Raw genomic sequence first — 27,042 nt, forward strand, 5'->3', positions numbered from 1 at the left:
GGGGTCAGGGAGGGGGGGTCCGCAGCCGACTCTGGCTGCACCGCCCGGAGAAGCGGGGCTGCGCGGAGCGGGCACTGCAGAGCCGGCAGCGCTCCCGGTGCAATGCCCGAGCCTCGGAGGCGAAAGGGGGGCACCCGGGAAAGGGTGGTGGTGGAGGGGGATGCTACTCGCTCGGGGGGAGGGAGGAAGGGAAAAAAAGAGCGAGGGAAAAAAAAAAAAAAAAGCAAGAAAAAAAAAAAAAAAGCAAGGAAAAAAAAAAGGCAAGGACCCCCCCTCCTCCTTTCTCTGCCCGGTCCCTTCCACCCCGACACACACACACCACACACACACACACACACACCATTGATCAATATTTGGCTGTCTTGCTGCAACTTGCTGCAGTCTTTTAAAGGAGTAGTAGAGCGAGAGAGGGAGAGAGAAAGGGAAACTGACAGGAAGGGGTAAGGAGCTACACATGTCACATGTGCTTTCTAAGACGGCCAGGAGCATCTGCAGGCTGGATCTGGTGGAGGATGCTGCGGCAGGTGATACACAGAGGGCTCCAGTCGTTTTTCTACAAGCTGGGCTTATTCGTGAGCAGGCATCCGGTGTTTTTCCTCACTGTGCCCGCAGTCCTGACCATCATCTTCGGCTTCAGCCTGCTCAACCGCTTCCAGCCTGACACTGACCTGGAGAGCCTGGTAGCCCCCAGCCACAGCCTGGCCAAGATCGAGAGGAGCTTAGCCAGCAGCCTTTTCTCCCTCGATCAATCCAAAAGCCAGCTGTATTCGGACTTGCACACCCCGGGGAGGTATGGCAGGGTGATTCTCCTCTCCAAACCCGGAGGCAATATTTTGCATCAGGCTGATGTGATCCTGCAGATCCACCGAGCCGTGCTGGAAATGAAGGTGAACTACAAAGGCTATAATTATACTTTTTCCCATCTGTGTGTATTGAGAAATCAGGATAAGAAATGCGTGCTGGATGATATTATTTCAGTGCTAGAGGATCTGAGGCAGGCTGCCCTCTCCAATAAGACAACAGCCAGGGTGCAAGTGAGCTATCCCAACACTAAATTAAAGGTATGCTCTTACTGCATGCTTTTGCCAATTAAAGAGGCAGCACTTCATTTCTTGTCCTAAACAGCAGGAGAAATATAATCATATCTATCTCTTTCTCTCTAAATATGTGTGATCTGGGCTTTCCTCGGGAAGCAGCTGAAACTGGTGCCTTGCTATTGTTCTGTACGAGGAGGGAGGGCGGGGGACACGGTACGCTAAGGAACCAGGAGCAGCAGGGAGCGGAGAACAGCCTCGGGACCGGGAGACCTTGCAATGCCTTGAGGGGTTAATGCATCGGGAAAAGGGACAGGAGGTCGCGAACTTGGGGGTGGGGGGCTTAGAGGGGGTTCACTGTCACTTATTACAGCCTCACTGTGAAGCAGGGTAATTTATCTTTAATATGGCCAGAAAAAAGAAAGGTGTCCTGCCTTCTTTTTCTGTTTCTTTACCTGCATGCAAAGAAGGGGAAGGGAGGTGGAATTTTTGCTCTCTGTGTGAAAATAATTAGATCTGGTGCTGATGGATGGACTGGAGTTTTGGGACAGATCCCATCAGCTAGAGGCTTCCAGCAGAGGCGAAATGAGGTAAAAGGTGAAAGAAGTTTCAGTCTTTCAGTCCTAAAATAATAAATAATTCAGCACAACTGTCTCAGGAATATTCCCCCGGCACACAAGCACCTCTTTCCTTCTCAAAGGGAGCAATCGGGCTCACTAACCTCCTATGAGCAAATAAGGTGTAAAGTTTGCAGGTGGATGGTGGAAGAAGTTTCTGCAAATTACAGCATATCTGCATGCTTCCCCAACCATTGCAGGATTAATTTAACAGAGTTTAACAAAATCCTTAAGATGCTAGATACTCATGCTCAGGACATAGGGAAGAAGACATGGTCCTTACCGTAGCCTCTCAAGGATAGGGGAGATAGTGCTCTTGCAAATACCAGCCACGTCCTGAAGTTATCATTTGTTTCTTACTGTTTGTTTACTAGGAAAAACAAAACAAAAACAAACAAACAAACAAAAAGTTAAGTTCCTGCCCCAAAAACTAAACCAGAAATATAGATTAATTTTATTGGTCTTTTTCCTTCAGTAAAAGGGCTGGTTGGGACACGTGGGATTTGGTCCCACTGCTGGATATGTTACAGTAATTGCTTTGTGCAGAGTTGTGGCTGTTTGAGCATGTGGAAATGGAAAGGTGTCCTTGCTGCTGTCAGAAAGTCCTGAGTGCAAGGAGTGCTAGAAACACCGAGTTACTCTAGATTAAATACCCCCGAATAATTTTTGTCATTTAGTTCATTATGAAGACAATTCTATTACAGAACAAAAGTGTCTTCTTTCATATTTTTTTAATTTATTTTTAAAGTTGAGATAAAGCTAATTTGATGGAGACATGGGTAATCTGGATTAATATTGCTATCACCCAGCCCCCCACAGAAATAGTCATTCTACTCTTAATCCAGATTAATTTCCTCATGTAGAGAAACCCTAACTGAGCCTGCCACAACTGGGATGGGATCACTTGCGATGTGTTTTTTACCAAGAGTGTGCCTACAGCTTGTCCTTTTTTATAGATTAAAAAAAAAAAAAAAAAAAAAAAGTGGCATGAATTAGAGATTTAATGGAATAAGAGTAATTGGTAGGTAATTCACACAGACAAATGTTTTCCCAAAGCATGGCACCTCCACTCCTACTAGTTGTTGTGTAAGGAGTAGATGTCCTTAAGTATCTAGCTTTAAAGTGGAACAAAGCTGGGATCTTCCTACCCACCTCTCAGTAAAGGAAGGTAAACCACCAAAACCTGTGGGTACACTTTAGAGAAAAACTTAAAAATACAACCCGTGTCTGCGGAAAGGCAGAGTCCCTGATGCTTCTGGGAAAGAGACACACTTTGATAAGGTTTTTCCTTCTCTGGTACAGGAGGGACTTGTTTGTGGCACTATGGTCAGCCCTGAAGCTGGGCTGGCCTTCAGCTATCCCGTGTCCTCAGAGATTCACCTTGACTCCAGCTGCTGGGGATAAATTATTGCTTTGCACAGATTAATTATCCAGGTGCTCCCATTCTGTCATTTCAGTGCCCCACCTATGAAGCTACAGAGTTAGGAAGTTGTGGGGAATCATTTCTTGCTCTCCCTCAAGCCATGGCTTGAAAATCCCAGTTTAATCCAGGCTCCTGGATTTATTTACTGCCTCCCCTGTCTCTGCACCTCTGAGAAAAGGCTGTGGAGACCTAGGCCTGTGTCACTTGCTCCAGGGTTTTATGGGTGTGTTTAACCAGGACCACCTTGGATGCTACACCCACTGAGTTAGATCAGTGTCTGGATGTCCAGCAAAGGGAACAACCACTGTGGCTGTAGCTATGAGATTTCTAATTTCTTTTTACTTGAATCACAACATGAAAGTGTGGTTGTGGCCAGATCTAATGAAAATACAAACCAGAGAGCCAAATCTTCCTGACCTTACCTGGTTCATCACACTGACCAGTCCACGTCCTTGGGAGCTATCTCAGCTAAACTTCCCTGCAAGCAGTAAGGACCCACCAGGATCTTCTAGGGTTTCCTCACTTTTTGGTTAATACCAGTAAAATTTGCTGTCTTGTTCTTTTAAGAACAACCTCAGATTGAATAAAATTCTTCTAAGAACGATCCTGTGGGTTTACAAACCATGAAGATATCCCATCTGTGTGGTTAGTCTGCATCTGACAGGGGGCAAGCATCGACCTGGGCTTGTTTAGGAACTGCAGTACAATCTTGAGGTGTTCCAGCCCCTCTCCTGCCCTGTCTGGGACCGGCAAAACCTCTTGTACTCTTTTCCTTCCCTGTACACCAGATTTCAGCAAACTGTTCTGGTTTTGAAACAGCTGGTTTGGGGCAAAGTGTAATGAAACTGCTTGGCTTTTCCTGAGAAAATCTGTCTTTGTAGGGTAATGATCATTCATTACTTGCTGAAGTATTGGAAGGGCTTAATAGCCTTGAATACATCTATCTTCCCTGCCCCTCCATAAGGAGGGATGTCCTGGTCTTTCTGTTTGATAGAGGAGGAGCAGAAAGATGGCAATTAATATCCACAGTGCAGATTGCAGCACGGTTTCAAAAGCCTAAGGTAGGTTTAAAACCCACTCTGGCAAATCAGGGGTCAATGTAGACAGGTTTACTCTTCCAAGAGGCCAGGTGAACAAAGCTGTATGGAAATCCCAGCTCCCGTTGCTTTGGGGACCCCGGCCAGCACCGTTACAACCATTGCTACACGATGCTGCAGTCTGCAGCCCAGCCAGAAAAATGTCTTGCCCAAGGTCATGCAGATAGACCGTGGCAAGCAGGAAACCATAGCTGAATGTATGAAGCCTGGATGGAGACTTCTGAGATATGTTGTGGGGCAAGATTGCTCATGTTTTCCCCATCCCAGGTGTTCCTGTGCTTGGGGTCTGGCTTGTGCCCTTATCACGTAAACCTGGCAAATCTACACTGAGCACTGACCCTCGTAAACTGTTAACTCACAAGTGTATTCCCAGGTATGATGTTTGTCTGGTAGTTATCCCAGACAGTGCCAGGGAATGTCCTGGGAGATAGTTGGAGTGAGGGTCCATTCTCAGTATCCATATCTACTCTGTTCTGAGGATAATAGTGTGTATCTGCTTGGGTATGTGTTGCCCCTGCCACATGGCAGTATCGTCTGAGGCACATTTTATTTATTAGTATGGACAGGTTTATCGATTACATGGGGATTGCTTCTTGTGTACTGTCATATACGAGGAAGGAAACTGTGTTTAAGCCTGATTTGTCAGCAACCCCAGCAAATTTGCTGTCTTTAGCAGGGAACAATAATTTAAAAACAACACTGCAAAGAATGAAAATTATTTCAAAACACAGTTCTAACCTGGAAAAAAATACATACGTGAAAGCATTTTTTCCAAGTATTTCACTTTTACTGTTTCTTTTCATGTTTATTGTCTGAGAAAAGATAGTAACTTGGAACTTATTTCTCTGAGATCAGAACAAATACAACTGCTGGTTAGAAAGAGCCTTTGAGAGCAGATTGGTTTTCGTAATACTGCCTTCAATTATTTAAGTATCAGTCATTTATGAACACTACACTAAACAGCAGCCAATAAAACAGACATCTCTATTTCTGCAATTGTGATAAGCACATCAACAGGGTATTGAATCCTTTAGTGCTCAAGTAGAAAAGTTACTTGCATTCACTTAACATCTTGAAAGCTGTAATTGCAGATTTGTTACTGGCCATATTCTCTCTCTTTTTTTTTCTCACTCTAGCAGCTGTACTTCTTAATGAGTCTTGCTCCATTTGCATTTGTGGAGTTTTTGCTGCTCTAAGATTAATCTCTCCTTAGATAGCCCTGGCAGAGTGTCATGGGACAGAGGGGATATAAGACCAGAGCCCATCCACACCAGAGCAGGCATCAGCATATCAGCAGTAGCCACAAACTTATTATTGCTTCTGCAAAGTTGTTTCAGGCATGAGATCACTCTGACAGCAAGGACAAGTGTTCTCCAGATGCTTCCTTGGCGGCAGTGCAGTTCTGTACCCATTCATAGTCCCACCCGCCCCAAGCCAAGCCTGTGGCTCAGGATCCTGTGAAGTGCTTTTTGGCTGGCAAAAGCTGCTAAGTCAAATCAAAACAATAAAATGTGAGCAGGGAGAGGATCAGAGGAGGAAGTCTGGAAGCAGCAGATAGTTTTCATCTCAGCCTCTCGGATCAAGACACGATTGGGCAGGCTGAGCTTGGAGCAGCTGCTCGGTAGCATGAAAGCAAGGCATAATATGTTTGAAAGCAAGTGGCTTCTTCTTGCTCACAGGCTGGGAAAACTTATTTCAAAACAAAACAAAAATAAAACGACTCTGTTGGTCTTCCAGATGCATTTCTGTACTCTCCAGCAGGACTAGGCAGGGCTTCAGACCCACCTTGCTGGAGGGGCTGGTGGAGCTGGTGTCTGCAGTGGATTTAGCTGTGCCCTTGACACAAGATGTCCCTGCAGCTCTTGTGGTCAGACAGCCTGCTTCCTCAGTGTGGGCAAGAAATGAAGCATTTCTTGCATGTTTGGGAAATGTTTCCACTCCTTCATGTACTCAATACATTAAGAAAGTTCTCTTCCATAGCTCTGCTGGACTGGGCTCTTGTCTAAAAGGAAGGTCAGACCATCAGCCCTGCCTGGGCCAGGGACAAGTAACAGAATTAATCTGTACCAGAACAAGCTGTCCTAAAGTTAAAAAAATAAATAAATAAAAATAAAATAAAAATAAAAGAGCAGGAACAGAGCAGAGATCTCTCAAAGCAATGTTAAATTTTATGGTGCTCTTTTTGCACTGCCATTCTTCAGGGCAACACATCACAGCCATAAATTTCCTCATTGGTCTCTGGGGTAAATTCCACCTTCACCCTAGCAAGGCTGTGGACAGTGGGTTCCTTGTGTTGGGGTCTCATTCCTTCCCCTCTAACAGTTGAGTTTAATGGCCATGATGATGAATGCAAAGAAAATATTCTCCAACTGCTCAGGGATTCAGCAGTGCAAAGCTTGTGTGGATAACTCATACTCAGAGGTCTGACCACTGACAGGGACAAGAGCTTTTAAACTCACTTAGTCCTGCTAACTAGGGATTACTCACAGGAGCTAATTTTATGTTGTCTGAACCTTATTATTACTTTTCAAGCATGCTACATACAGTGCAGATGTGTAAAGAGGCAAAGTCTAAGAATCAGGCAGCTGTGAGACATACTGTATTGCAGCCAGGGTATAGTACCACAGAGTCAGAGCTGTCTGGTATCAGAGAGAGGACATGGTCTCCTCTAACATGGCAGATGCTGGTTTTAATTTTGGCTTTGCCCTTGACCTCACGAATGACCCTGGTCAGCTGCTTTATGCCTTTCCTTCCCAGCTATTCCGCTCTTTAGTTTTGTCAGCACTTGCGGGGAGGGACAGCCTTTTATGCAATGCCAGGCCATTTGGAGACCTTGCCGTGATGTGAATAATAATAAAGAGCAATTGGAAGGTTGTTTGGGTTGAGAGAAAAGGAAGATGCAATTCCAAGTCTCTGTGGTCAGTAACAACCGGTCGCCACTTTGCATCTGGGCTGAATGTCAACCAGTAGCCAAAGGTGGAAAGTCCAGTAACATTTTGGTGTCTTCCTACAATAGCTGTTCTTCTGTGGAGAGAAAAAAATGTATATATATATATAAGCATATATAAATATTCAGAGTTAAACTCATAGTTTCATTCTGTAATGTACAGGACACTAAAAATGCCTCATTTTCTCTAGATATCCTCAAACGGTGTTTTTATGCTGACATAGCATCTTCTAAACTCAGCCATTCCCAATATCTTTCTTTCCAAAATATGTTCAGAAAGGAAAGAGGAGAGGAGAGGAGAGGAGAGGAGAGGAGAGGAGAGGAGAGGAGAGGAGAGGAGAGGAGAGGAGAGGAGAGGAGAGGAGAGGAGAGGAGAGGAGAGGAGAGGAGAGGAGAGGAGAGGAGAGGAGAGGAGAGGAGAGGAGAGGAGAGGAGAGGAGAGGAGAGGAGACCCTTAAAAGTTGGAGAAACACTCTTAAGGACAAGACGTCCAAAGAAGTTCTTATATTTAACATGCTATATGTATACATGTGTATACATGCTGCATACATGTCATTTTTAGTAAATTAAAAATTATGTGGGTAAGGTTGTGCTGAATATTTTGAAAATACTAATCTAAAACAAAAACTATATTAAACCTCATCAGATATTAAGAGATAAAAGAGCCTTATGCAGAGGTCTGCACAGTTATCATTACAGAAGTAAGGTGAAAAAAATGTTGACAGGTTTTCTGAGAGGAATTAAGTAAGTGTTTAAAACCATGATCATACATTTCTATGAAAACTTTTAATTTATGCAGACCCCACATCCATTGCACACTTCTGGTGCAACCAGCAAGGCATGCTGTGTGTGGCTGAGACTTGAGCTGAAAAGCAGCTTTAAATACCTGTGAAACAAAGTCTACAACTTAGGAAAGCAAGTACTGTGTGATGGTAAAGAGAAAGGAAGACAGAAAGTACAAGGTATAAAGTCTTTATGCCTCTGTTGCTTACTGTTTTAGTCCTGATCTCTGATTTCATACCTACCAAGGTGCAGGAGGCTCATGTGGAGAATAGATAGTAAAGGAACTGCCTGGTAGAGGGGCTGTGAGGCATCCTGCACAGGGAGAGAGCGATGGAAGTGTTCTGCTGTACTGCAGGGATGCTCACATGCAGCGCACATGTATTAGTCTCACTTTTACACTGGTCAGGCTGCTGGGGAGCAGGAGATTAGGGTGAAATGCTTGGAGGTGGTCTTTGATGACACTAGTAAGTGTGATCTGGTGGCATCAGGAAGATTTCTAGCTATACGGAATTACTGTGGAACCAGCTCAAGGACAAACAGAATAATTTGTCAGTAGGCGACTCTGGTATGGCACAGAGCTTTTGCTGGTGATTTTATTCCCCTTGACCCTGCTCAGGCATTGGTGGGTAGTTCCTGCACAAGGCCAGCTCTGCAGATCCAGCAGTGGCTCTGTGAGACATTGGTCAGCCCTCTCATAGCCATGAGGTCAGCCTTTCTCCCTAGTTTTGCATTTCTGGCCCCAGATGTTCCCTCTTCCAGTGCACTCTGCAGCCAGGGAGATGACATGGGATGGCAGATTGTGAGACTGGCACATCACTACTTGGTTTTTAGTGCAGAAAGGTTTTACTCTGGTAATGGGCTACAATTAAGATGGAAGAAGTCATATGTGTGTAAAGTTTCTTCAATTCTTATGAAGGCAGACGTTCTGGCATCTCCCAAGATATTTTTTCTTTAAAAATACCTGTTGCACCAGGCCCAAAAACAGATTGCTTGTCTGCTCTGAGAGCATCTGAGAAGGCAAAGGGCTGTTTTGCCTGCCTGTCCCATGCCTTTGAAGGCAATGCCACCTCCCAGAGGATTAAAGTACAATGAAGCCCACCTACCTAAAGTAAGCAATTTGGGTTTAAAGATTAAACACCTAATAAATCAGTCCACCTCAATTAATTTCCTTGTGCATCTGGTGAGAGACCTAGGAGATGCCATTGAATACCACCACAGGAAAGCCTGAATGGTTAATCTATATCCTTCCACAATATACTGGGAATATAGTAATCACCTATAGCACTGGTTCAGAGGACACCTAAAAATTTTCCCACATGTGTAAGAGAGGGTCTCACTTTTCTTGCACCTTGTGCAGCTGTTCCCAGCAGTGTTACACAAGTGTTGTCTTTCTGGTGGGGAAGTGTCATTCTTTCCATATATGTGGTGTGGTTTTGCACGTGTGCGAACAGCTACATAAAGGGTACTATAATTCAGAAGTGACCACAGACTTCTGCTACTTCTGTGCTAAATCACACATTATCTGTGATGCTTATAGGGCAGGCCCATAACACTTCAGCTGAATCCTTTTCTCTGAGTAGTTACAGTACTCCTGAAAATAAAAGCTTCTGTGAAATAATGCCTACCTTGCCCTTAGTTTTTGTCTTGGGGGGTGAAAAGTGAAGGGCAGGGTCCAATAGTTTCACTTGGACATGCCCCCAGTTAAATATTTATATTTTTCATGTTTCAATAGTTCTTTCAAAGTGTTATTTTAAAATAATTCAAAGATAATTTGTTCTCACATTATTCTACAGATTAGAAATGAAGTGTTTTTCCACATTTTGAACTGAAATAACTCTCAGAACTTTTTCATTGTCAAATTTCAAACTCTGGGGAAGTGGGAGATTGCCTCCATTTTAAATCAGTGCAGAGAAAAGAGGTCTTCCAAACTCTGCCCTAGCAGGTGCACTGCCTTGATAGTGCAACCTGGCCGCGGCCCCACCCACACTTGGGGGGGGGGGGGGGGGGGGGGTCACTGAGTTTGCCCCCCATCAGGATGCCCTGGCTCTTGTGAACACCATATTTCATTGGAGACCAAGGCACTGTATTGATGGGACAAGTGATCCTCACCCCCAGATCTCCAAAAGGGTTTAGTTCATAAAGCATTATGTAGTTCGTTAAGAAGAAAGATGCTGTTAGCAGTACTTCATTATGCAATGCAATCTGTTTGACATGGCCTGAGACAAATACAAATCGCCTTTTTCCTAGACATTTTCCAGGATGGATTCTTAGAATAGATCTTGATTCATGAACTAAATGCATTAACAATTTCAAAGATGAGCAGATGCAACATGAAAATATTCTTTTTCTCCTTAAAATCCACACTCACTTTGCTCACTTTCTTGACTCTTGTTCTACTGAGAGAAGTGCAAAACTACCCCCAGAAGAGACCTCACCACAAACTGTTCTGGATCCAAATGGCAAACACGCTTCTTTTCTTCAGGAGCAGTTGGAAAGTCTGGTATTAGATGCTCTACCAATGATGTTTCTTCATTAACAAACATTAATTGTCCTCTCCATAACTTATTTTCTATCTGCAAGTAAAACCTGCTAGTCACCCTGTTGATGTACACACAATTATTGTAAATTGCATAGGAAGTTGAGGCACAGGCAAAGAAACATGAGCATTGCTGAATATTTTCAGATGTCTCTCCAAAGAATTCTTTCCCCAGGCTTCAAGATTAGCAAAAGTATTATTAGGATTTAGGTATATACTCAAAAATAAATTCACAGGCTTGACAAGCTTAAGAGCTCCCAGCCCTTCTGAAGTTTTGCTTGATTTTTATTTTTATTTTTATTTTTATTTTTATTTTTATTTTTATTTTTATTTTTATTTTTATTTTTATTTTTATTTTTATTTTTATTTTTTTATTTTTATTTTTATTTTTATTTTTTTAGAAGAAATTAATTTTAAAGAATATATATATATATATTTACCTCCTAACAGAATCAAGCTTTTATTAATGCAACTTTTGCCGTTTTCTTGGTTCTAGTGTAAGATTTCAGAGGTGGGAGAAAAAGAAGTGCATCCTTGAAGGGAAAATGTGTTATATAAATGCCAAATGCTGTAATAGCATATGTTCAATGATCTTTTCATCAGAATATTCATCTCAAAAAGATAGTTAAAACAGGTAATTTGTCACTACTTAACAGATGTGTACAAAGCTCCCTTTGGAATGATTCTGATACTTTTTTGTTGGAAAACCCAACTAATCTTTGAAGTAGCAAAAATGACAGGGAAAAAATAAAAGCAGAAAACGGATTTTTTTTCCCCACTTTCTTTAAGGCAGCTAAGTAAAAAGTAGCCAAGACAGAGAATAGCCCAGGATGAAACTCAAAGAATCAAGTGCATCCTTAAAGCACTGGACCAGTTTGAACTGGGTCTTTCTTATAGCCTCTTCAAGCAGAAAACAGGGCAGGAAGGACAGCTGTTATGTAAAGGAATGCTTTTCACAGTGGGATGGTGATTTTGGTGCAGGACCACATCTTCAAGAATTCATATTCTGCTGCAGCTCAGATCTTCCTCATCACATTGATTTTTCCATCAGAGTGCTATGGTGCAGCTGGAGAAATTCAGTCAAAGAGGTGTTGGAGTTTTATGGGCAATCTCATGCTTCTGTGTAACATTAAGAGGTCAAAGATGTAAAAGGTTTATAAGGTCAGTCTAGCCCATTTTCTGGCTAGTAAGGGAAATCCTAATAGAAAAACTAAATCAGTTATGTGGGTTGGAAACTGGCTGAAAGACTGTAAATAAAGAATCATGATAAATGATAATGTAACAAGTTTATGGAAGGTATCTTTCACGGTATCTTGAGAATTTGCATTAGGTCTGGTCTCGTCTAACATCTCTATTAATTATCAGAAAGTGGAATTGAACTGTGCAGAAATGGAATTCACGGATAGTATTAAACAAGGAGGAGTTGTCAGCACCAGCTGAGTCAGAGAATTTACACAGACACAACTGGAACAGTTAGGAACCTGAGCAGAAAATAAAACAAGTTTCTGCAGAGTTTTGGTTGCATTCTGGTCCCCACAGACCAATCTGGGTTTGCCCCTCAAAACAGATTCCTATTAGCTGAGTATTGCAAATGTTGTATTGAAGATACAGTGCTTAAATGGTATGACCAAGGTCAAAGACAAAGTTGATGTGAAAGTCAGGATTTTATAGCCCCCATGGAAAGAGCATTTGGTTTTAATTCTGACTCTGACACTGCTTGGCAAGTATGGATATTTCACTGCTTAGTGCTGTCCTTCATCCTTCATCTTATTAGAGACCAAGTTCTGCAGGACAAATATCACTCCATACACTGAATTTGAACAGTGCTTCAGATGTTGTAACTGATGTGTTAAATAATCGTGGAAGCCTTGATAGATTTTCCTTTTGTCTTTGTCCTTTTTTTTTTTTTTTAACTTTCTAGAATAAAATCAGTTTTCTTCTGAATTTTTTGTGCTGACTGTGGATTTTTAATGTACTGGACTTGTAGCGGTTTTGCCATTTTGTGCTAAATACCCCAGTACTTTAAATTGAAAAACCCTCATAAGCATGATGTCACAAATTGGCTCCATGTTGTCCCTGTTGAATTTTGTCATTCACTAATGAGGTTCTGGTTGTGCCAGAGAAAAATTCTTGAAGCAGACAGTGTAAAATCCCTATTGAGCAGGACACTTAAAAATATTCAGCTGGATCCGTTCTGCTGTATTTTGGTCCCAACTGAGTGCATTTGCAGACCAAAAGCTGCACAAGTCTTCAGGACTACATTGGTGATGTTTGTGAAATGGATTTTGTAGTCGGGCCACTTCTCTTTCTCTTCACAAATGCCCACAACAGCAGGACATTTGCTACAGTGAGTGGTACTTGGTCAGGTCTGGAGAGTCAGATCCTGCCCTACCACCCATAGTGGGAGTCACTGTAGGAAAACTTACCCTAAATGCCCAAGACGGGATACATTTCTTCTATTTGAGCCCTTTTATGTTCACTGTCTAATCTAAACAGAGCCCAATGAGTAGCCAGAGAAGCGAATGGCGAACCTTCAGAAGCAATTAATTTCTCTTTTTCTAAACATCTACATCAGGAGGAAATGAACTTGCTCTTTGGAGACATCACAGATGAGAAAAAATGCTTTGATTATGCATTTACCTTTCAGTTGTTTAAAATTAGGCAGCTGAATTCCACTACACATTCATTTGGAAAAAGAAAAATCACATCAAATTTCCATAAGCATGGGAATATACTAAATCTGGAGATCATTACAGCAAAGACTTATGTCAGGTGAAGTGTTTCTTAATGAACAAAGGAATAATCTATATTTGCATTGACTTGAGAGGAAATTTCCCAGCATCTTTTCATGGGGAAATTTGAGGTTCCTTCCCAAGCTCATTGCAGCTTAGTTTCACACCAAATCTCTGTCAAGGTTTTGGAAGACTTTTATGGAAATTATTATAGGACAGTTGCAAAGGATCTAAAATATATTAATCTGAATAAGGATTTAGTTTTCACTGGAGGATCCAGAATTAAATGCCATCCTCCTCTAAAATAGATTTCCAGGTACTAGCAGTTTATTGCATAAGTGAGACAGAGAATTTGTAGTGCATTCAGAAGACAAATATTGAGATTCTATCCTCTGGCAATGCTTTGCCATGTGTTTACTCTTTGGTTTATTTTATCAGATTTTTCCCTAAATATTTATTTCTTTAAAATCCAAAGATGTCTAGATTACCACAAAATCCCACCATCTGCAGCATTTTTCTTTTAAATTAAAAGGCCAGTCACTACCTTTTCTCCCACAATCAAAATATTTCCAAATAGATTATTCTAATATGAATTACAAAATCACTTTGCACTCCAGGAGATATTTAAAATACTTTTTTTTTTTTTTTAATTTATTTTTAACATATATTAAATTAAAGTAACTTTAAAATGTCTATGTGAGGAAAAAGTTTTGATGTCTCGCAGGGAAACATCCTAGATATAAAGGCTATAAAGGTATTATTACTATTATTTTATACAACAAATATACATTATTATAAGTGTATATTTATACACTGTAGCTGAATATTCTTCCTACTTGGTATCCTAAAGTCATTCTTAACAATGGAACTACATTAACATATAAATCTAGGAACATGTATAACTCAACTTTAAGCATTTAATGCAGATATTTAAATCGGGATTTGAGAAATTATTGGTTTTAAGAGGATTAATACTCCCAAGAATGAGACTCTAAGATCAAAGAGACATCTAAGACCAAAATCAGCCTCTGGAGGAGCCCCATTTTTTTCATCCACCTCAGCAGGCAGCCAGGTGGTCCAGGCATTTCTAACCAGGCAGGCTCTGTTAGGCGGTGTGAGTCAGGGTTTCAGAATACAAATTTTGACTTTTCATGTTTTGAGTCTTGTTCTGGTTGAAGAGACACATCCAAATCAGAAACTCTGCTTGAAGTTAATAGCAGCTGTGTACTCACACGGAAGGACAAATACTCAGCCGTGAAATACAGCCACCTTGAGGATGAAATTATTCAGGTGTTGCAGAGCTGACACCGCCACTGAACTACAAGCCTTGAGCTCAAGAATTAGAGAAACCCTGAGCCAGCTGGCAGCAAGGAGGGAATTATTTTTTATTACTTTTTTCTTTACCTTCTCATTGTGTTTTGCATAAACCTGGATTAGTTTTCCAGTTCAGTTTACCTCATTCCACAAAAATTGCTGCTCCTGAGCTTGACGGGGATCAGGCGCAGGCTCAGGAAGGAGAGGGAAGGGATGCTTCTTTTGGCAGCATCACCAGGTTATTCCATGAAATACAGCAACTAAAGACACTCCAGAAACTTTGGAGCATGGGCAGCTTCTCTAGTTGTGTGTTTGTACAGGCCCTTGCACAGCAGGGTCTCGGGCCATGCTAGAACCTCATGATGACCAGTGACTACAGTCTGAACTGATCTCAGCATTCTCTGTACCTCTTGTGGTTCCTCTCTGGTCTCAGCAGCGCTAATGCTACATCAAAATGAATTGCTCCCAGCATGTGGAGCTTGATAACGGCAATTGTTACCAGCTCCTGCAATCTCTAGATGAAGGTTTCGGGCTGATGCAAAATGTTCAGGTTGTTGCACACTGTTGTTTAACACTTGTTTATCATTGCAAATGTGCTCTGTGCTGTCTGAGACAGCATAAGTACCGTCTCCCACAGGGTATGGTTGAAAAAATAAATAAATGCTGGGTCTGTAATGTCAGCAGTCTTCCCGTGGTAGACCTTTGCAGTGATGGGAGGCAATGAGAAGCCCAAAGTGGAGATGATAACATGAACTTTTATAAACTCTTTGCTTATTTATTTATTTATTTGTTAGATTGGAATAAGAATTAAAGAATACATGTTAAATGATCACCAAATACCACCTTAAAGTTTATGGGCTACTATGAACAAAAATCTTATCGATAAGGTTATGCTTTACAGGGTGATCTCAAGACATATTTTGCAAATAGAAAACTACCTGCTTATATTCATGTGTGGGAGTGAAAAATCTCCTTGAGTGTTTTGAATCCAAGTCAGCTATCTCTTATGCAGATCCAGAATCACACCAAAAGTTATATTTTAGTGTATGAATACCGGTGTACTTAAATGCTTCATTTCCACTATCCCCTTCTAGACTCAGGACCAACTTTAGGAAATGAAAAAACTCAAAAACATCTGAAACTTGACATTTTTTTGGCTCTCTCCATCTACCAAATGGCCAAGCTCATTAAAAAACAGTGTGCGCTGGAGAGGAGGAGGGGGGTGCTTTAGAGTAGAGAAATGGCTTCACAATGCCAAGTTTGAGATTTATTTATTTTTTAAGAGAGAGGGGAAAAAAAATAATAATTCTCTCATTAGAAATAAGAAATTTTCAGCAAGAAGCATAAAGTGTTCTTAAGTGTAGCTGCTTTCTACAGTACCTTGTTATACCTTATGGAGTGCTGCATGAATGGAGCTCTTCTGAGCAAGACCTGGGGTGAGAACAAGCAGCACCCTGCATTCAAAGCCTGGGCTTAACTAAGCCTGCAAACTGCTTAGCTGGAAGTTAACCTCAAAACCACCCTAGCCCCAAAATCTTGCCACATCACGCTTGGCTCTGTGATTTCCAGTGTTTCTTTATTCCTTGCCTTTGATAAAACATTATCGCAGCCTTTCAGTACTTTGGCTGCTGGTCCCCAGAGAAACTGGGAAGAGCAGAGACAAGAGAAAATTAAAGAGATGTTTGCCAACATAAAACATAATTAAAAAAAAAAAAAAGAAAAAAAAAGAAAAAAAAAGAGCACTCTTTTCTGTGTCATTATTGAAACTTCAGATTGTAAGAGCTTAAGTGACTCCTGTGGATCTGCTATACTCCTCATTTCTTATTCTCTGCTGTTTATTATTTAACATTTCTATCATATGAAGTAAGAAAACAAAGGCAAGTCCAATTTCTTTTGCTTCTTGTCAGGTTCTCTTCCTACTTCTTGTGTGTGTTGGACAAAACAATGTAGAGAAAACAATTAAAAGAGGTACACAGTGGGATGCACACAAAGCCAGAGGACTTACGAACCTGTCAGCAAAAACCTGTGACCCATTTTAGGGACAATTTTTGTCCCCTCAGGAACTCTTCAGCTTGGCTATGTGAGCGCATGGTAAAGTTTTACTGTTTTGTTCCTATTTGCTTTTGTTGATTTAAAAAGACATAAAGAAGGCAGGAACGGAGGTTTTATTGATTTTTGGTGTTTTCTACTGTCATTTATTTTTATTTTTTTTACTTTAGAAAGTAAGTTCTTGTTTTACCTATAACTGCATGGATATCAGGGAAGCTTTAAGATTAATCCAATAGAAAAAAAATATCTGGTGGAATATTGTCCTATTTACACCCATATGAAGAAAGCCATGTCAGTCTTGAAATAATAAAATGCTCTTGGATGTCACTGGGGCAAGACAGCTTTAATTCATTAACCTTGTTTATACTTTTCTGCCAATTTCATTCAAATCCCTGCATCTAGGAGAAAGATTTCTTTGTTAAAAATTGGACAGGTGTGATCTTTCTCCCTCTTTCCAGCAGCTCATTTCAGTCTTTCTTTTGTTAAAGAGCAGGAAGGCCCACAATATCTATGGAACCCCCCAAAGCATTTTCTAGCTGTATTATGGAACCAGCTATCTCGGTGGTGTGTCATGCCTTAGACATGAAAACTGGACTACATGGACCATTGGTCTGCACCAAAAAAAAAAAATGTATTGTATGTATGTATTTATACTTCCTATAATTTTCTTGCCTTCCTTTGAACATTTTTTAGCATCGAGTTTGAGCTGTATATGAAATTGGAATTAATATGAACTGTTCTTTAATATAAAATATCCATGCTCTAGATTCCGAGAGCTTGCCAAATATGAAAGTTGGCAAATGTGTTCTTCCTTGACATGCCTGCATATGTAAGTGTGATGGGTTAATGGTCTATAGCTAAACACTTCTCTTTTGCACATCTCCCTTGAGCCAGTGCTCCCTCCTTAGAAATTCATTCCTACTTTTCTCCTTGGCACAAAGAAAATCCTTGGGGATGAACAATAGCTGTGCACAAGACAAGGGAGAAAAGCTCAACTCTTCAAATTGGACCTGAATAGCTGAATTCATGGCTTAGCACCTGCCAGAGGCATAGAAGTGGTCCCAGTTTGCACAGCCAGAGGGCCACAACTGTACCATCCAATGCAGAACTCCTAAAGCCATATGGCGTCTCATTTTGTAAGTCAGTCATAAAGCAGGATTTGAAAATATGAAAAATATGAACTCTGTCCAGCTTGTTGATGTGAGAAAGCATGGGGATCCTGGGGTAGAAAAACAGTTTGGGGGCAAATCGCTGCACCTTAATATGAAGTTCCTGGTTTGTTGCCCTCCATCCCACTGCTATCGAGCTGGGCTGAAAATAGGGCAGGTGGGGGAATATGTCCCTGCTCAAAAATTTCCAGTAATCAGGCCATGGCTCCTGTGCACAGTAAAGGTAAAACACCCATCTGCAGTCACAGTCCCGGCTGCTTTCCAGACCAGAGACAGTGCTGGAGTTATTCATGCCACCTCATCTCTCTCCCACACTGCACACCCTTTGCATGTCAACTTGTTCCAGAACAGTGGTGAGACCCCCAGAAATGGAGATGGGGCTTGAAACACCCCCCACAGGTCCACACGTAAGTCTAGAGTGTTATGGTACAGCTGCACGGAGCTTGCAAACTCCCATTGCTTGGGAGCAGGCATGGTGTGAAGCACGACCTGGGGGAACAGCATGGAGCTGGGACAGGGCAGGGTCAGGCTGGGTGTTAGGGAAAGGTTCTGCACCCAGAGGGTGGTCAGGCACTGGGACAGGCTCTCCAGGGTAGTGGTCATAGCACCAAGCTGCCAAGAAAGATCTGGACAACGTTCTTAGACACAGGATCTGATTTTGGGTGGTGCTGTGCAGAACCAGAAGTTGGACTCTGTGACCCTTGTGATTCCCTTCCAACAAAGGATATTTTATGATTCTATAATTTTGGGGGTGGAAATACCTGAAACTTTTTCTTCTGTGGTGTTGAGCTTAGGGTAGCTGAAGCTGTCTGGAAGCACTCTGCTCTCTGCTTAGCAGCCCAGGGAGGTGGGAAAGATCGAGGAGATGCAGGGAGGTGACGGTCCACAGTGCTGCTCTCAGGCAGGGCTGCACTGAGCAGCTGCTAGTGGCACAGCATGGTTAGGCTGCTCGGCTGCTCACAGGATGCAACTGCTGCCTTCATTACCTCTCACACTGTATTTTCTCCCTCCCAGCTCCCTTTTTTCAGGCTCTTTAAGGAACCCTGCTCCATAGCCCCACTTTTATTTTGCATTTGCTACAAAATCTACTTCTTTAGCACCTTTGTCCACTTTCTTTCTATGTACCCTACAACACACACTCCCCATTCTGTCAGATTGCCCATAGCCATCCCTCTGACATGAATCCATTCATGGATGGGCTGGGGCAACTGCTGGTCTGTGTTCATTATTTTTGCTGTCATCCTTCATCTTGGGGTATTTAGGAGCTGGGGTACTGGGATGCAGCCTGACTCTGCTCTGTGCTAACACAGAAGCTCCACTCACAGGAAAAAGCTGTGAAAAGCAGAGTGCTGAGCTCAAGGTGACTGCTTTCAAGGCTTTCCATCCTGGACAGGACAGAGCACAAGCTCAGAGGACAATAGAGCAGTGGGGAGGGAGCTGTGGCTCTGTGCCTGCTGGAAACAAGAGGATGGCAGTATTTTAAGACTGACTTGCTAGATTTACACACCCAGGCTTAGGCACAATTTGAGAGGTCCTGCCAACGTGACTTCCCTGGGGAAGGCAAACCAGTGTCACCGACAGCCAGTTGTGCTGAGCCAGCCACTGCAGGGCTCTTCCTCTCCTGCCGAGTAAACCATGTCACCAGTCTCCAGCCTGGGCACCCAAAGCCAGCTGTGCCTTTTATCCATCTTACATCCATCCCACAGGGCTGGGGTGCACCCACCTCCCGCTGCCTGCACCATCAGTACAAAGCTATTTCACTGCTGTGCCTGAAATCCTGCTGCTGGTGGAGAGAGTATTAAAGGGCAGATAGATCAGCTGTGCCCCATAATTACTTCCCAGTGTTTGCAGTCCTTTCTGTGCTGCCTATAACCCCTATCCTCCAGCAATTCCCTTCCACACACCGGGGGGGTGTGTAGTCTCAGCCAACATGGGTACTACCCAGCAGCTTCAAGGACACCACTGTTTCCTTGGTGCAGGTTAGGCCAAGCAGTGGCAAAGCTGTTCCGGGATTGAGCTGAGCAATAAATCCATCCCTCTTTTCCCAGAGGAACTGGTCTGGCCTCTGAGATGGACAAAGCAAGAGTTTGACCTTGATAGTGAAGGAGTCAGTTTAGCAAGGAAGAGCTTGAAAATAGGATAAAGAATACAAGGACTTGAAAAGCACATGAAGGTGAGAAACAGCCGAGGAGGGAAGGTTTGGTGCAGAGTGAGTTAGTCGCTGAGATTACTTATCTTGTATGTACATGGATGTACATGTATGTACAGGATGTACATGGGAAGCAGAAAGAGAAGGGACACCCTTTTCAGGTTTTCCTCCAGCCTCCCCCTTTCAAAAGGTTTCACTTGACAGAGCTGACTAGTTTAAAAACCCAGTGGTGATACTAGAGGAACAAAGTGGGGAAGACTACTCAGAAATGCTGTATATCTAGCACCTGGAATATTGAATCTCTTCTGCAGAGAAGAGATCTCTGATAGGAATCACACTTTGCTATTCCACCTTTTTGAATTCCTCCACAATTTGACTTACTTGGAAGAAGTGGATCTGGGCTGGGAATGATTTGCATTCTCTGTTATTAATCCTAGGATATATAAATCTCTTTAAATATTTTTCTCCTGTTTTTGTCTCTTTTCAAATTATCTGAATGAAAACTAGAAAACCCAAAACAGTAAGAGAAAGGATCACGAACCCACACTCATCAGAAAGAAATGCAGACATTTCTGGTTGTCTTTTGGGAGTTCTGGGTACCCATGTCCTGCACTTAAAAATCACTCTAGATGTCCTTACTATCCCTAGTAGAGTGTTCAAGCTCTGTATGTTTATTAACCTGTGGGACATGCCAGTGTAGGGGCTAATAAATGCCAGGGATGTCAACACTGGCAGCTAGCCAGTTCTTCTAGCTTTGTTCTTCCATCCTTCGCTGGGGGTGGGTTAATCTCTCCTGACTTCTTAGCCTGATAAAATTTATGATCAAGTCCGAGTACTCTTGTGGCTGTGCTGTAAATGGAGAGAGACCTGCATAGGGCAAGTCTGTTCTCAGCTCATACCTTATGATGGGGCAGATCATCCTCTGGATGTGCCTGCCTCTTCCCGATGCTTATAAAATTTGTTTAGTTGAATAGCTGGTGAGCTGAACATCACCATTGCCAAATAGCTGGAAATAACTTAGTTGTTCTTTATTGCAGCAGAGACCTAGGGTTCTATTTCCTAGACAGCTTCTTATGACCATTTTCATACATTTTATTTTTTGTTGAGCAAATATGGCTATTGCTTCATTCCTGTTCCCAGTCAGCTGAGGTTCAAATTTACCTTGAATGTGTTGCCCTTGGGGATCACTTGTTCTGAACTGTTTACCCATAGCTGAGCAGTTCAGAAGAGTTGTAGATTTTCCTGAAGCATACAGGGACAAGCACAGCAAGCAAGAGCACCAACACAGCAATGAGGGCAGGTAAACTGCTCTACTGGCATAGATCAGCATTACATGTGACTGTTTCAAAGGGATGCTTCAGGAATGATTGGTAATTGGTGGCTTTGCAATTGGGATCAGCTGGTGTAAAATCTTCATGGATACATTAGGGACAGAGACAGAGAAATCTATCTGGTGAGGGAGAGCTCCCTCCAAAGGTTTACATTAAGTCTAGAAGGAGGCAAGAGCAACCCAATATGTTAAACCTTAACTAATGTTAAGGTAATAAGGAAGTATGCTTTTTGCTTGTTTGTTTGTTTTGTTTTGTTTCTACCCTGAAAACCTTTCGTGAACTAAAGCAACAAAATTCATCCTAATCTATGTGGATTTTAGTGTAATACTATCTATGACCTGCATTTGGTAGAATAGGTATGTCCTTATCAAGGCAAGAAACAGCTGCATTGATCTCATTAAGATGTTTATCACAGAATATATTTCAACAGACATCCCTAGTCTGCTGAATATTTTTTTAGCTTTTAGGATAAAACAGAGTTTAACTAGGAGTTCATGCATTGTATGTGCATTGCTATAGAAACATAGAACCGTTTTGGTTGAAAAAGGCCTTTAAGATCATCAAGTCCAACCATCAACCCAACGCAACCGAGTCCACCTATAAACCATGTCCCCTAGTACCATGTCCACTATAATGTAGATTGATAATTTTATATCACTCCAGTTGATAAGAGCTATCAGTTAAATAAAAAAAAAAAATAAAAATAAAGAGAAATTGGGTGACAAAGACCCTGCAAAGATGCTTAGAATGGGAGTGGTGTAGCAAGCAGTAGGGTGCAAAAACAGAAAGTTGGGGATAAAGGTCCCAGCATAATTTAATAGTAGGGGAGCATTTCAGGTACCTCTTTGGGCTAAATTCACAGAGGATCTATGACTACATTAGCACCAGTAAAAGATGTTTAGCTCAGTAGTAGCAGCTGGTTTCAGCCTGTCATGTTCTGTCGGCTGGCTTTGGGGTATCTAGGAAAAGAGAGAGAAGTGAGCAAAAAACAATACAACAGTCTCCACTGCAGCAAAGATTTTTTACTTGGCCTCTGTTAAAAATCAAATATCACATTACCCAACAAGTCATTTATATTTCATACTATTTTTAAACATGATCAGTTCTGAAAAGAATTGGCTGCCATCAGAATAGACAATGGGCCTTTTTGTACCCTAGTAGAACAGAGACCATGAAGCTTTGATTAGGCTAGACAGTAAGAAAGAAAAAAAGAAAGAAGAAAGGAAAAAGAAAGAAAGAGAAAGAGAGAGAAAGAAAGAGAGAAAGAAAGAGAAAGAAAACACAAAGTTACAGTCTGGGAATTTGAAATTCAGGCAAAAGAAAGTTATCATCTTGTGTGCCTTGGAGAAACATGGGTGTTAAAGGCTATACAACCAATAAGTATTGTTAATACTCTATTTTGGGTGTCTGCTTTCCTTTGTACAAGATCAGAGAGGAGCAACATCTGCAGGTAAATCACAGAAGGAACCTGTAGTCTGAAACAAAAAACTATTATTATGAAATTTTAAAACCAGCATCATATCAACATATACCATGAAGAAAGTGCCAAATAATGAAAAAAGGGATTATTATTATTTTTTTAATTTGTTTGTTTTTCCACTGAGGAACTAGGCCAAATTAGAGATCCTGTTCAATAGCCCTTTGGTCTTCAGGCCTCATCTACAGAGATCACTTTGACCTCATTTTGTTTCCCAAGCCTTAGGCTCAGTCCACAAGCTTAGCAATTCATGTCTCCTTCAAAGTGGTCCCAGAGGACAACTGAGAACTTGGACTGCTGAATAACTCTCCTGAAGTGCTTACAAGTCACGGAGGGCTAGTTAGGTCCCTGGATTGGAAGCCACTAGGAAATGCTAAAGGTTAAGGTGGCTATCCTTGGTCTCTATTTTTCTACACTTCAGCCCACATCCATAAAATGGGATGAACGGCAATAATTTTTCACTCCTTTCTTTCTTGCTGAGGTTGTAACCATTGATGTGTTAGCCCTGCCTAGGACCTTTCTCTCCCTTGGAGCATTTGAGCTGTATTAGAACAGTTCCCCATTTTCCCAAAAACCATAGTGGCAGATTTATATTTACATGCTATAAGAACATCAAAGGCAAAACACCTGCATAGCTAGAAAGTCTTTGGTAGGAAGGGGACGAACAAAACGACCTCAAACAAATTCACCGTCTGTGATTTTCTTGATTCCCTCTGAAAGCTCTCTCTCTATTGTGCTGACATACGAGCTGGGTGCTCTATTGTACATCAGTGTAACAAATAGCCGTTATCTTCCGTTTCATGGGAGATACGGTAGAACATGATTCATTTGTGCCTGCTCTGCTGCCTCTTTTGAAATGTTGCCGTCGTTCAGTGCACTTTTCACAGAGGGGAAGGCAGATGGTCATCGCAAAGTTTCCCGTAACCTTGTGGTGCATGCTGCATAGTGAATCAATGAAATCTGAATTACAGTCCATTGTCTGAAATGGGAGCTGTGCTGCTAAGTATCCTGCAGTGACTGAAAATGTTTGAATGTCAATACTGCATATATGCTGAGGAAATATGACATTTCTCCCTAAAATTTCAAAGCGGTGCCAAAGGGGATTTTTAACTGCAGAGTTGCATCTGATGTGAGCAGGGACTGCATTGCTCAAGATTTAATTATCAGCTTGGAAACATACCTTTTGTGAGTGTATGAGTGTTAGATATGACCCTTCTTAAAAAAAAAAAAAAAAAAAAAAAAAGTAACAATAGTAGAAATACTGAATCAAAATGGGTTTCTAGCATGAAATGCCAGGGAGAAGGATTTTTGGAGTCCAAACAGCACCCGCTGCCCCTCTGTGCTAGCTGCTTCTGCTTATATGACATTTGTAATGAGTCTTCAGGTGATTTGAGAAGCTGGCATTAGACTGCAAATCACCTTTTGTGTCAGCTAGTGCCAGGATACTTCGCCAGAAGCCATTATTTCAATGGGAAATAACAACTGGGAATAGGGAAAAAATGAACTTCTGAAAAGTACTTTGTCACATTCCCTGGGCAAATGCTAGAAACAGTATGAGCTCTTGCCATGAAAGCAAGCGTAGTGAGAAATTTCTCAGTGGGAGGATTGCCTCCTTTGCATACCAAGAGACAAGACAAGGTGAGTATATAAAATATTTTCAGCACTATCTCTCAATTTCTGATATTTATTAGTTGTATGGGCAGAAGTCCCAGAAGACATCTATGTTTCATAAAGCCTGGTATCTTGCTTCATTCATTTTTCCTTAGGATGGGAATCATGAGGAACAGCAGGAGTAACCTCCTGCACAGGTCTGGCAAATTCAGGTAGCCACCTTAGTGCAGCACAGGTATTTCTAGAAATAGTTAATGTTTGGCGTAATAGATGATAAAAGCACCTTCCCAAATGCTTCTGGCTTTTTTTCAGATGACGGCTCCATGTGTGTGTAGGGCGGAGCATCTCCCAGATTTAAGCTGTCAGTCAGCTTGTTCCTATAGCACATCTAGACAAAGAGTATTATCTCATGTGACCTCACTGCTGCAAGATGTTTTATATATTAAATGGCTTGAGAATTTTATGTTTTCATTAAATACGAAAGGAAAGAAATCTGAGAACTTTTAATCCCATTTACAGAAAAAAGAAAAAAAAAAGTGAAATGTTGTTATTTGGTGTTCTGCGGACATTTAATCCCTCATTTTAGAGTTATTTTGTTCAAAGAGATTACTTGTGCTAGGGCATTTTTATCCAATCTACTGAGTCTTCTTCCTTACTTTGCAACAGGGGCTTGATCTTCTAAATCCACACAAGCTCACCCTGATGTGAAAGGGGCAGATCACAGATATTCTAGAGAACTAGCATAACCCGTGGCTTAAAAGTTTTATTAATTGTTCCTAAAAAAATAAAAATAAATAAAAATATTAAAAAAAAGAAAGAAAAAAAAAAAAACAAACAAGCAAGCAAACAACCAACAACAACCATCTAATTGTGAGCAGATAACTCTACTAAAAATAAGAAAGAAAAAAAGGGAGGGGATGGGGGGGAAGGGGGAGACAGGGGAAGCAGCAGATTCAGAGTGTACCTGGTGTCTCCTTCACTTTTTTTTGTGGACTCTCTATGTTCTAGCATATACTGAAATAAGAGATACCAGGTAAGGTTCTTTTAGGAAGAACTTCTTCACTGAAAGGGTTGTTAGACATTGGAACAGGCTGCCCAGGGAAGTGGTGGAGTCACCATCCCTGGAAGTCTTCAAAAGACGTTTAGATGTAGAGCTTAGGGATATGGTTTAGTGGAGGGCTGTTAGCGTTAGGTTGAGGTTGGACTCGATGACCTTGAGGTCTCTTCCAACCTAGAAATTCTGTGATTCTGTGATTCTGTGAAGGTTTATGTTAGTGAAATATACATATATAATCATAGCTAAATCAAGGGCTAAGGTATATTCTTATTTCTGTTCCATCAAATCCATGAAATATCAAATAAGCAAATGGAAGAGTCTGATTTTATTTATACTGTTCTAGAACAAGAGTAGCTATTAAACTTTGCAGATCTATCTACATTAAGGTACTCTTTGTACTAAGGACCCAGAACCCCATTTTTCTATACATTTCCAACTCTTTAAAACCATTTTCTGAGTGTCAGAAAATTGCAGATCTTCCAGCTTCCAACTTTTCATACTTCAGTAATTGGAATTTTGTTGTTGTCTGTCAAGTTAAAATGTGGAAAAGGGCTCCTCTCCCCTGGCATGAGGAGCTTGCATGCAACATTTCTGTCCCTGAACATTTGGGACTGCAGTATCTGGGCAGTCCCTGAGCTGCGACACAGAACTGCAAATAAGTCTATAATGAATAAGGAACAGAGAGAAGTGTGGCATGGACCAGGGATGTGACCCAAAGCCCACTGAAGTGAACGTCACGACTCCTATTGACTGCAGTGGCCTTTGAGTCAAGCTCTCAGCCTGTCTGTGAAAGAAGCGCAGATTCAATCAGTATCGCTGTGACACATCTTACACAGGATAACCACATGCTCGTCTTTTTACTTTCCCTCCCAGGATGGAAGGAGCAGTTTTATTGGCCACCAGCTCGGAGGGGTCATGGAAGTGCCCAACAGCAAGGACCAGAGAGTCAAATCAGCCAGAGCCATCCAAATCACTTACTACCTCCAAACGTATGGCTCTGTCACCCAGGACCTCATTGGGGAGAAGTGGGAGAGTGAATTCTGTAAACTGATGCACAAGATGCAGCTGGATCACCAAGATCTACAGCTCTACTCACTAGCGTCCTTCAGCCTCTGGAAGGACTTCCACCAGACCAGTCTCTTGGCCAGGGGCAAGATTTTGGTGAGCCTGATGCTGATCCTCCTGACTGCTACCCTCTCGAGCTCCATGAAGGACTGCCTGCGTAGCAAACCTTTCCTGGGACTCTTGGGAGTACTCACTATCTGTATTTCCAGTGTCACTGCGGCAGGGATATTTTTCATTACTGATGGAAAATATAATTCTACTCTGTTGGGAATCCCTTTCTTCGCTATGGGTAATTATTTATCTTCATAATAATAGGATTAACAGAGCTTAATGACAGGATTGTAAATTACATCCTGGGTTATAAAGTGCAGATTTTACCTTGAGTGAAAGTCTAAGTTGTTTTCATCTTGTTAAATTGATCTGTGACTTGCCAAAAAAAAGGAAAAGGAAAACAAAACAAAGCAGTAGCAACAATAAAGAGTGAATGACGTTGCTGGAATCTTGGCCAATATGAGAGGGGGGAAGTTTTATTGATTTCTGTTACAAAACAAAGGAGAAATTGTTATTGAAAACTAGTCAGCTCAGCACAGAAAATGGATATGTGTTGACCTGACTTGGATGGGAGGCCAGCCAAAAGAGTGAGTTAAAAAA

General features: G+C 41.7%; 1 protein-coding gene across 2 annotated transcripts in view; it reads left to right on the plus strand.

The window, feature by feature from the left end:
* Nucleotides 1-461: 461 nt before the first annotated feature.
* PTCHD4 (patched domain containing 4) overlaps nt 462-27,042 on the plus strand; it is a gene marked incomplete at both ends in the record, with an annotated part of 84,861 nt that continues 58,280 nt past the window's right edge. Inside the window, 2 exons of one of the 2 annotated variants that reach the window (XM_084283503.1) lie at nt 462-1,061; nt 26,200-26,680. In XM_084283503.1, the coding sequence (XP_084139629.1) occupies nt 462-1,061; nt 26,200-26,680 (1,081 nt within the window). The remainder of the gene's footprint in view (nt 1,062-26,199; nt 26,681-27,042) is intronic. The other variant, XM_084283504.1, reaches the window with a different exon arrangement.

Source organism: Netta rufina (assembly GCF_964035555.1).
Source record: "Netta rufina genome assembly, chromosome: 3".
In the NCBI taxonomy this organism is placed as follows: Eukaryota; Metazoa; Chordata; class Aves; order Anseriformes; family Anatidae; genus Netta; species Netta rufina.